At 37.3% G+C, this 11,804-nt stretch overlaps 1 protein-coding gene across 1 annotated transcript in view; it reads right to left on the bottom strand.

Annotated features, from left to right (window-relative positions):
* Positions 1–504: 504 nt before the first annotated feature.
* Positions 505–11,804, bottom strand: part of noxa1 (NADPH oxidase activator 1) — a gene marked incomplete at its 3' end in the record, with an annotated part of 14,413 nt that continues 3,113 nt past the window's right edge. The window contains 9 exon segments of the mRNA XM_035658847.1: positions 505–611; positions 1,721–1,808; positions 2,623–2,691; positions 2,953–3,091; positions 3,214–3,251; positions 3,333–3,392; positions 7,273–7,380; positions 8,016–8,153; positions 10,933–11,041. Coding sequence (XP_035514740.1) covers positions 505–611; positions 1,721–1,808; positions 2,623–2,691; positions 2,953–3,091; positions 3,214–3,251; positions 3,333–3,392; positions 7,273–7,380; positions 8,016–8,153; positions 10,933–11,041 — 856 coding nt within the window.

An 11,804-nucleotide genomic window follows, 5' to 3' on the forward strand; every position in this document is an offset into this window, starting at 1 on the left:
ATTAGTGTCTCTAGCTGCATTCATTTAAGGAGCAACAGGCTGCCATGGTCCACTCATTATGGGCTGGAAGATATGAAAAAGCATAATCCTCATAAGTCTGAACTGAAATCTTCTTAAGTAACCTTGACAAAGAGAAACAGTTACTTCGTTGCAAATGTGGGACAGGAAGTCCATTAGCTATTTCACAAAAGAATGAATCTTTTCAGGTCACTGTGGCATGAAGAGACACAAAAGAATATTTATATCCAAACGCTGACTACCGCTGCCTCCCCTGAGCGTCATAGTGACTTAATTGGGACACATCAGCATTTCCCCTGCAAAGTTCAACCTTACAAAGCAGTTTCTTTACCAGTCCGCACAATCCTTCTATATTTAGATCAGGGAGAAAAAAGAAGGAGAGTGTGTGTTTGTTGTAAGCTGGATGTGCGAGGAATAGAACTTTGATATGATTCCTTTCCTTACAGCTCACTCAGATGAATGTGTTTTTTCAGAGGGGGATATTACCTGGTCGCTGGCTGCGTTGGCTGTGTACTCGGGAGGCTCAGAGGCTGGTAGCGGTGCGTGGGTGGCAGTGGTGTAGGATGGAGGTGGAGTGTCTGAGGTAAAATGTACTGCAGGGAAAACACAGTACAGGTACAGTCTGAGCACATACAGTACAAGTCTAATGGAAGGTTAGACATGTAGATGTTCTCCGAGTCTCTTCAATTTTGCAAATATAAATACAACTGCTGCAGCTGCCATTACATTCCTAGCAGCTTTAACCAGAAAAGCAGTGCTTAAAGCAGGGGTCCCAAGTCAAACTGGTTTGGGCCCACTGCTGGTATCGTCATCTAACAGACACAAATATTTAAGTTACTAACATCACAACAATGCAAACAGCTGATACTATATATTTTTATATTGTCATTTTATATAATCAGATTAATGCCTGAAACCTGCTCTCCTTTTACCATCCCTTTGCATGTCCATGTATGGCCTTTGCCATTTTTCAAAGGAAATAGTTTTTTTTTAATATAATTGTATTATTTTAATTATACATGAAGGTGTAGTTTAAATTGACATGAAATAACTAAAAATATTATTATTAAAATAAAATAAACTGGATTATATGTTTAAGGCGAGAAAAGGCCTGCGTGGCGGAAGTTTAAGACCCCAGGCAAAAGGTTCTACGAGTAAGTTTCTGAAGCATTTTATGTATAATTTTTACATATGAATCAATTTTTATTGCCAATGTGTGAACGTGTTGTAACATAATTTTAAAAACCTCCTCTGGATTTTCTGCGATAATCCCTGGTCGGTTACTCTACAGTGAGCAGAAAATTGAGAATTCTTTCTTTAATGTATAAAATGTTACACATTGCATTGTGGGATTGTAAGCAGAAAATAGTTTACATTCTGGGCATTTTTGAGGGCATGTCTACCTTTTTGGCAAAAATAGTGGCAATAAGCACCCAAAGGTATCCACACTGTACTTCAAAAACATTTCAAAGCAAATTGAATTCAACAGTAAACTCAAATTCAAGCAACGCCAAAATAATATGCAACTAAAGATGAATCCACAGTGCCAGACAGTACACTTAAAAGATATTGCTCTGGGCCTGGATTGGTTATATTAGAGGGAGAGCAGATCAGAGGAAAGAAGGTGGAGAGGTCTTCCTCTATTGAGGCAGTAGGATTTCAGAGAAAGTAGAGAACCAGGAGGAATGTGATTGATTTTTACCCCGAGGGGGAGCTCCAGAGCTGATCTGGGCCTTTGGGCGAGTGGGTGGCTTGAGGCCAGGTGGTAGAGGGATCCCACTGGGAACTCTCTGTGGAAGAGGACAAGACAGGAAGGTCAGACAAATAGAAAAGTAATTTTTTTTTTCAATGGTGAAAAAAACCCAGCTGGAAGCTTTTCTTTTGTTGAAAGGAGCAGAGTAATCATCTAACCATTCTGGCTGAAGGGCTTTAACTATAGCAGGGATTTTAAGAACATTTTCATGTATTTTCCCTGACACAACAGTTTTGCTGCCTGGTCTCGGGGGTGAAGCGGAGATAAAGCCCTGCTCAGCATGAATCTAATTTTGAGCAAAAGTGTCGCCATTAAAGCTCTAAACTGAAGCCCAGTGTGTTTCCTCTCCGAAATATACTGGCCAAAGCATCACAGGGTGCATTATCGCCTGGCTCTCTGGTTCTTTGCACTATTTGTATTTGTTTACAATTTACAGAAACATTTGACCAGTATATAGACATAGTATGTTGTTGGTCATTGTTACGTTTTATATATATTTATATAAACACTTATTTCATCACCTTCATGTATGTTATAATAGCAGGCCCGCCCAAATAAATGGTTGGGTCCCTGAAAATGTCTACTGAATTGGCTCTCACCAAACCTGCTTTACTCATACAGACACATGCGTGTACTCTCTCATTCCTACATAAACACATACATGTAAACTAGGAGCAGCTTTCTGGGCCTATTTTTACCCCTTATGACTGGCCCTGTAAAAAAGTTTAATATTTATTTGACCTTTATTTGTTTAGCTGTTTGTCTATTTCTACTGGAGCTGTGTGTAACATTAAGAGTATAGTCATACTTGGCCAATAAAACTCTGATTATTACATTGACAAATACATTACATTCTCCTTTTTGCCTTTGGACGTCTTGACATCTGCATGTTCAAGCAGGGACACTGGCAGAAGTCCTCTCTGAAAAATAAAGACCTAAAAGTCAGACACTCACTTAAAAAATACAGCTTTCTCACCAGGGTTGTAGACACCAAATTCTCAGTTTGATGTCTGCTAATTTGGGGGTTTATAACCTGAAGTGGAATAATTGCATAGAAATTACACATGATGGGTTTCAAAGAGATATTATTCCAATTGATTAAACCTTCAAATGGCAGTCTGCTGTATAAGATTTACACTGTATCTTTGCCGATTATAGATTTAGCTTCTCTCTCTCCTCACCTGTCCATCATATATGACAGTTGCCATCCCATCCCTGTCTTCCTCGCCAAATAAAAACACCATGGCCCCTCCTGGTAAAGTCAGCTGTCCTGGGCCCCGAGCCATGTAAGGGCTCCGAATGCGCATGTATCGAGAATCCCTGACAGGTAGTGAGAAGAGAAAAACATACATCACTGTTTTATAATGTGTTATTCAATATAAATATGACCTTAGCTTACCTTAGGTTAATAATATCTCTATGTGACAGGTGATAATACTCACTGAGCTCCATCCATCTTGGGCTCATAGAAACCAGGTTTCTGTGGAGAAGACAGAGTGAGTTTGGCATAAGGGGTGACTGACAACCAGATCTTATACTGACACTGGTCATTATACAGTACCTGCAGCCTCAGAGGTTCAAAGCCTCCAAAATCATCATTGGGAATCATGGAGGAAATCACCTGCAAGTAGAGCATTATACATTACTGACTTCTACACACCATAGTTTAATTACCATGTAAAATATTTGTTAGTGTTATTTTTTTTGTTTCGCTGAATGGACAGTTTGAATGACCCATACAGTATACTGTTTTGGATGTAATCAGACAATTTGGGTGCAATTTTATTCTTTATCTTCTCATTCTTTATCTTAATCATCTTTTTTTTCTTAATCAGAAAGTTGAAAAGAAAATATTCTAATATTCTTTCATCAAACAATTAATTGACCCTTCCAAAGTCCCATCTATGGGCTGATATTTGTGTCAGTAGAAACTGAATTTGAATTATTTAGAGCTGAATCTGAATTGATATTTGTTTTGTATTAAATTTATTACATGATCTGAATGCAAAAAATTATTGAATTTTGATTTTTTAGTTAGAATTTTTCAACCTAACTATTCAACTTTTTATGTATTTCAAATTCAAGATTCTATCAATTAGATTCTCTACATTCATTCAAGAATGTCAATTACAATTCAAAATCCTTTCTAAAAATTCAAAAATTCATTCTTTAAAATTCAAAATTCAGCAATCGCTCATAATAGACTCAAGGTCAAATTCAAGATTCGCTCAATTCAATTTCAGAATCGCTCAAATTCAAATTCCAGATTCGCTCAATCTTTCCCCCTCGTCGTAATCCTCAACTCAAAAATTTTAACCCACAGAAAATACAATTTTTAAGTCAAGCAGTCGGCGTTTTCAACAACTTTAAGGAAAAGAAGCAATCGGTGCAAAAAGAAGTACCCTGCCTTCTTTTCCAACCACCCAGCAAAGGGCGACTTTCAACTGGATTAAAAGAAACCCAGTTCCAATCAGAATAATGCAAAATAAAAGTTTCTGAACTGTTACCCATTAAAACATTTTTTATTTAACAGTTTCAAGTCCTTTTTTCAACACCATGATTGTTTTTCATTTTAAGGGTGTAATCCGACCTATTTAGGAAAATAGAGATAAGCAGTTAATGCTTTTTAGAGAGGGGCTGTGATTGAATCGTGGGCGACTTTGCCAATCAAAGCTACAGTGGACTCTTACTACTTGCACTGTAACATTTTGACAGGCCCCGAAAAATAGGAAAAACTTATTAGAAGTGGCTTTAATATTTTTCCGGTTTTTTCTTTAGTTACATTTTTTGTTTTTTAGGCAAAATAAAGGTCCTGATTGCCAGCAGGGTTGAGCGTTCAAAGGGGTTAAAAATCTTTCACCGTTTATATGGTAAATTTTCAAAAGGTGGCAAATTCTAGGATACAATCACCTCCGCCTGTAACCGGTTCCGGTTCAACCGTAAGATGCCATGGAACTTTAACCGATTATCGGAGTATACAGAGGTGGCAAAACACAGTGCCTTTGTGGTTCGAAACCACCCACCCTAACTCAATATAGGTAACTAACAACCTATAAAAGCAGTGTTGTAGAGAAAGATCCGAACTGACTGGCAGCTTTTTGTAGATCTGCTAGAAGAATCCGACAATTTATTAAATGTTAACCCTGCATATCAAAAGACTTGGTAAGCCATGAATGCTTGATCTACTGCACAATGTGGGGAGAAATTTCAAACAACAAAGTCATATTGTAACAACAACAGATTAGCTAACGTTACGTTCTCTTGACCTGAGAGTTTGGATTGGAACAGCCTGGTGGTTAGCAACTTGCGCATCAGCAGTGTTTGCGATCACACAAAATGGCTCATTTTGAATATTTAAAATTAGCCAGGTGTTGATGGGTCGAAGACAGAAAAATAACGAAGCAAATTATTATGACAACAATTTTTAAGCCAATAATAATATATTAGATTTAACTGCATGATTAGTTTTTCAGCATTTTGCGAAATTGCCGCAAACTTCCAAGTGCAAACACGAAGAAGCAATAAAACTTTTTCCGGTTTTCACACAAATGAACAAGATTAATAATCAAATCAAAATCGATCCGTGGCCTTATTTCATTTTCCTATTTTGAATCTGAGCAATTGAAATCGAAAGTTACAAAATGAAACCGTTTTATTTGTTTTTTTTTGGTATCAGAATTCATAACAAACCGTTTTTTCATTTTCCGTTGTAAATTGTCAATTGAATATGAAAAAAAAAACGAATTGATACACGGATTTTCTTTTCTTCCATCACACTGCAAACATACAGACTGTAAATAATTAAATCAAATATTGTATAAGTCAGAAACCTTGAAAAATTGCACAAAAAGATAAATAATAGTCATGAAAATGCTACCAGTCTAATTCATGTTTTTTTTTATATTGAGATTATTGGTGTTTTTCGGACAACAGCACTTTGTTTTGCCCACGTTAAATATCCATAATCGTTTTTCTTTAAGTTTTCCATGGCATCTTACGGTGAACCGGCAACCCTACGCGGCAGTGGATCTGTATCCTAAGACTGCCACCTGAAATTACCATCATAAAGGTGAAAGAATAACCACGTTTTGAGCTTAACCCTGCCTGGCAATCAGGAAACGATATTTTGCCCTAAACAAAATGTAACCTAACCGAAAAAATATAAACAGCCGACCTCCTAATAATTTTTTTCCTATGTTTCCGGGCTCAAAGTACAGTGCAAGTAAATGAAGTCACTGTAGCTATGACAGGTCGCCAACAGACTTCAATCACAGCCCCGTCCTTAAACATAAATGCTTTATCGTCTATTGTTTCCTTAAATAGATCGAGTTACACCTTTAAAATGAAAACATCATGCTGTGTTTTGAAAAGGACTTGAAATTTTTTTGAAAAAAAAATGTTAAAGAGGTTAACATCAGAAAAACTTTATTTTGCAATTAGTTTCTGATGGAACTGGCCTTTCTTTTTACCCGTGGAAAGTCGCCTCTGCTGGCTTTGAAAGAATGCAGCTTACTTCTGCACCGATTTGCTTCTGTTCCTTAAGTTCGTCCGTCTGTGAACTAAAAGTTGTATTCTGTGATTTTCTTAATTGAGTTTGGAATACGCGAGGGAGAATGAAGCGATTGAAATTTTAATTAGCGATCTTTGAATGAAATTTAGAGATTTTGAATTTGAATTTTAGAGATTTTGAATTTAATTTTAAGAGAATTTGAATTTTTTGTATGAGCATCCGAATTTGGAATTTAAGAGATTTGAATTGTATACGAATCTGATTGGATTTAGAAAGATCTGAATTTGAAAATTTAGAGATCTTGGAAAATTTTGAAAGTACAACCTAAAAAGTGAATTTTAGTGAGGCTGAAATTCAGTGTTTAAACTAAAATTTCCCCTAATTCAAATTCTGCTACCTTTCAAATTCCAGTTAAAAATACAAATTCAAATCTTATGCGCAATTCAGATTCAGCTCTAAATAATTCAAATTCAGTTTCTACTGACACAAATATCAGCCCATACCCATCCTTCTTTCTGACAGAGGCTTGCTCAACTGTTATTGGAGCACAGAACAAAAAGGGGCGGGACTTAGGAAGGGTCAATTACTTATTAACTAATTTGCCTCATTTCGTGTCTGAAGTTAGCTATCGAGACATACAGAAGCCGCAAAGTAAAAATGAGTATTCTGGTTCCTGCTGACACATCCACCCTATCAAGTGGAGTTGTTTTTTCTATGATAATGATTTGAGTTCATTTGTTTTAAAAATTCCTTAATTAAGATCGTGCACCATATATAAAGGCCACAGAATTATATATACGTCAAAAAAATAGGCTTAGTTGATATTATACTTTAGTGGTAAAATATTCCTAAACCAATGTGGGACCTTAGGACCCTGCTACCACAGAGGGGATGTGACTTCCAAACTGAATTTTGCATTATTCTAGTTAGAAGTAAGAGCTTTAAATGTTTGGAGTAATCCAAGCATCTTACCACCATGGTGACACTCTACCTTTGCTTTGCCCAGGAAGTCCCTTTGCTGCAGTTGCTCCACATCCTGTTTCCTAGGCCGAAACACCACACCCTCCGGCACCAGGATAGGATCCAGGACCTCCTGCCTCTGTTATTAAATTCAGAGTAAAGTGATCCTTTTCAGTGTAAATGACAATGATTGCGTGTACATACATACTGACTTTTAGAATTATAAAATCACTATTTTAAGTCAGAATATAAGTCATCTGAGCTGAAATCAAACTTGGCCCTTCCATATATTTGTCATTGCAGTTGAATAATTGCACATTTGTAGTTCATTAATGAAAAGCAGTATATATTTTACTTTATTTTACTTTATTTTGATATAAGTATGTTGTGTCAAATGTTGTTGAATGTCCTGTCTGTCCTGCTGTGGCTGTGACTTACTTTTGCAGGTATGTCTGATGTTGCATACACCACCTGCACTCATTTTAAATGGGTCCTTGCCCTTGCTGCTGCCTGATAAGTGGCACAGCAGCGTGGTCAAATGGAGCACTGCCAATGATTCACTAAGCAAAATGTTCCACTTCATTGCATCTTTAAAGAGGTAAGGACATACCTAACTTTTAAAAATCATCATATTTCTATCCTGATTTAGACATTCAGTAAGGCAATGGCATAAATGCAGACAACATAAATAGTGCAAGGTAATTGACTTTGGAGATCTGTGACCAAAGACTATATCACATCTTCCCAGTCTGTTCTAAAAGTTGTGACACTCACCAGGACGCTTTCCATAGCCACCTCTATGCTTGCCCCTCGACCCCCTCCTCCTCTCTCCTGGGAAGCTGACACCAGGACCTCCCTGGCCTGCTCCCACTGGCCCATCCGACAGTACACAGCTGCTGCATTAAATAACACCTAGGGGACACATCACAATTATACATTTCAGTACTATCCCATTAATATTCAAGTTATCTTTACTGCTATGTGAAAACACAAACTAATAGACATTTTACATAATCATTTTAAAACTTAAAACTGTCTATATGGGAGCCAGTACCAATGATTCAATGATTACTTAGCTAAAATTTCTATCTTCCGAAACTTACTTTCTCCTAAGAAAAAAAATCCCATGCAGCAAAGTTTTAAGACATTGGAGGATAGAGCTATCAGCAAACAATTTTTTGCTACAAAGGCTAAAAAGCAGTATTATCATTTGAGTATTCATCGGGGCGATATGTCTGTGTATTGCTTCTATTGGACCTATGATTTAAACAGCCAGAGACCTGTGCCCATTTCACAACTTTTTCCACCTTGAGGAATAACATTGTTGGTGAAATGTAGTAGGATGTATTATTTATCCTTTTTTTATTGTGTAATAGAAATTGTCAAACTACCTTGGTGATGTTTGGGTCCTTTATGTGTATATTTAAGTGCTACAATTTAGTGTGTTCAATTGGAGACATCCCAACAACTAAGAGCTTGATAGAAATGGGAAGTCTGTCTGTCATTCTATTGTAGAAAAATGTGTCTTAGTGTTCTTTATCATGCATTCACTTAGCACACAAGTGCTGAATACACCAATATCTAATACTTTCCAAAAATAAAATTGTGTTGTTTGGGGGAATTGTATGGAAGCCGGGAACGGCCATGCTTGGAAGTACTTTTTTGAGTTATTTTATCTTGTAATCGAGATAAACAAGCTTTGTAATCTTGAGATAACAAAATAAACAACCTGTTGTCATAGGAAAACAAAAGGTTGGCTAACAACTCTTTTCAGTTCAGTTATGAATCCAACCAACAGTCATGACAGTAATCTGAAAGGCTGAAATCAATTGTGATCAAATGAACCAGACACTGATTTTAGAGTTTTGCTTTATTATCCTTGTTTTCTCACGATATATTATCTCATTATCTAGCAAAATTTGCCTATTGTTTTATTGAGATAACGAGATAAATTTATTTGTGATCTCCAAAAAACAGCATTAAAATAATAACTGCAAGCACGGTTGTTCTCGGCTTCTGTAAGTTTGTGCATTTGGAACCATGTCATTAAAGGTCCCATGAAAAAAAGTTATTATTTATTAAAATAATAGTAATTGATAGTAAACCAGTTATGTAGTCACCTTGGAGTGGTTTTAGCTAGCACCATACTGGAATGTTTGTGTGACAGCTCAGAGTCTTGACAGATGCTAAAAGTTACCAGTTCTTTGTCTTATTTTCTTCTACTTGTTCGGCTTCAGATTTTTGTGTGTTTGGAGCCAAAACGTCTCAAGATAAGCAAGAATTTCTGCTCAAGTTAAAATAAGTTTTGTGGCACCCAGGTTGAATTGACCCTTCCTAAGTCCCGCCCTTTTTGCTCTGCGCTCCAATAACAGTTCAGCAAGCTTTGGTGAGAAACTTGGTAATCTTTTTCTTTACCTGTACTTGGGTATGCTTTCGTTTGCTATCTAATTAGCTGGCTAGTTATCAGCTAGATAACGACTGATGTAGATCAACTAGCTAGTTAGCAACCCTTTTGCTAACATTAGCTAACTTGCGCTAATATGTGATAATACATGTCACTTTTATCTTCAAAATGAACATGAGCCTAGCACATAGCATATCTAAGTACGGGAAAGGAGAAAGTAGAGTTTCCAAAAGGAACAGGAAGGGTCAATTAGCATCTATTTGCCTCTGACTTTACGCTGATATTTTATGCCTGTGGTTCCCAACCAGGGGGTCAGGACCCCCACTAGGGATACACAAAACTTCATGAGGGGTTGTGAAGCCTTCTTTATTTTAGGGGTTGTAAGAAAACGGTAGACACACAGTATCGGCCTATATCTTGCCTATATTTCAAACACTGAATTTGTCGAAAAAGAAGCCAATTAAGTATATGATTGTTAAAAAATAAAATACATAATACAGAAAGAGAATTGTGTAAAAATATCAAATATCAAAACTCATCAACAAATCTCTGGTTTTACACAACCTTCCTGCAGTTATTGTGTTCACTGTTTGGGTTCATTGTACAGTTTATCAGTTGTTCTCTACTCTTATTGTTATGTAATATGAATAATCCATAACATATATCTTTACACTTTGTGGGGGCCATCAGTTCACTCAATAATAGAAAAGGTGTTCCTTAAGGAAAACCAAACCACAAGTGAACACTAATTCTGAAATCTACAAACCTTTGAGCACCTTCATTATCATCGTCATTATAACCATCATTGTGCATTCTTGAGTGGACTGCCGGTGAGGTCGTTATGTAGTTTACATGACAAAACTGCATCATTTCCATTGTATCAGAGGTGGATGGCACTGATGACTGTGTCTGATGATGCGATGTAACTTTTTAAACTGATGGTCACATTATCCTGGCTGTTGCACATGTTAGCAGCACTCAGCCTTAGTTTAGCTGTTACTGGCTGCAAGTACAGGTGCACTTATCTGTACTGTGAGAAATATGTGATGTTGTGCAACCTCTTCTTCAGCCTCTATCAATGAGGCTTTGTTAGCTCCCAGGTGTATGTGCCATCTGAACTGAACAGGAGGTGGTGACACAGTGCAGTTTGGTATGTTTTCATTCCTCACTACTAACAGACATCATGGGATTGGATTTCATGTTTTAATTGATTGCAACATGTCAGAAGAAGCACGCTGAGGTATCTGTGTGCAGTGTATATGTGTGAGTACACTGAGAATGTCAGACCTGCCAGCTGTAGAGTTTGAATTGCAATCCCAGCTGTCTGTAGTCAATGACCATGTTTCCTCTCATGTGCTTCTGTGCCCAGATACAGTCTGACAGCGCCTCTTCCAGCCTGGAGAGACAGTAATGCAGATCAGACAAACAGAGAGAGATATACAGTGATGAATGAAAAACAGCTGATAGTTTCGAAATGGCAGCCTGGGCCACAAATGCTCTATAGAAAAAGTTTAAATTGTTGTTTTCCTGGGATGTTTTGTGTCTTTTTCCTTTTTGGCATGATAACCTCCTGAAGTCTCTGCTGGTTGCCTGGCAATCTCACAGTGATTGTAGTCCAGACATACCCCGTATGTGGGGCTCTGTGAGCTTTAGAGGTGCTGGGCTAGCTGTTTCTCCCCTGTTTCCAGTCTTAATGCCAAGCTAAGCTAATCAGCTGCTGGTGGTAGCTTCACATTTACAGTACATATCTAATCTCACCAAGAATTAAAAAAAAAAAACTAAAAAAAACGCATTGCTGAAAATACCAAACCATTTCTTAAAGGTCCAGTTTGTAAGATTTGGTGTCACCTTTCGGTTTAGTTGCAGAACTATCTCACTTTACTGTCCCTTTCCAAGCGTGAAGAAGAAACTATGGTGGCCATGAAACTCACAGAAACACATGAGTGTTTGGTATGTCCCTTCTGGGCTACGGTAACAACATTGTGGTTCAACATGGCAGACCCCAAGGAAGGAGACCCAGACCCTCTATAGACAAAAAAGCCTAGTTTTAAGGAAACAAAAACACAAGGATTCCTATATTCAGGTGATTATACACTAATGAAAATATACCTATGAATATTATATTCCATTTCTGACAATAGATCCTCCTAAATGTTACA

Source organism: Morone saxatilis, unplaced genomic scaffold (genome assembly GCF_004916995.1).
Source record: "Morone saxatilis isolate NCDOM2014 unplaced genomic scaffold, NCSU_SB_2.0 Contig16, whole genome shotgun sequence".
NCBI lineage: Eukaryota > Metazoa > Chordata > Actinopteri > Moronidae > Morone > Morone saxatilis.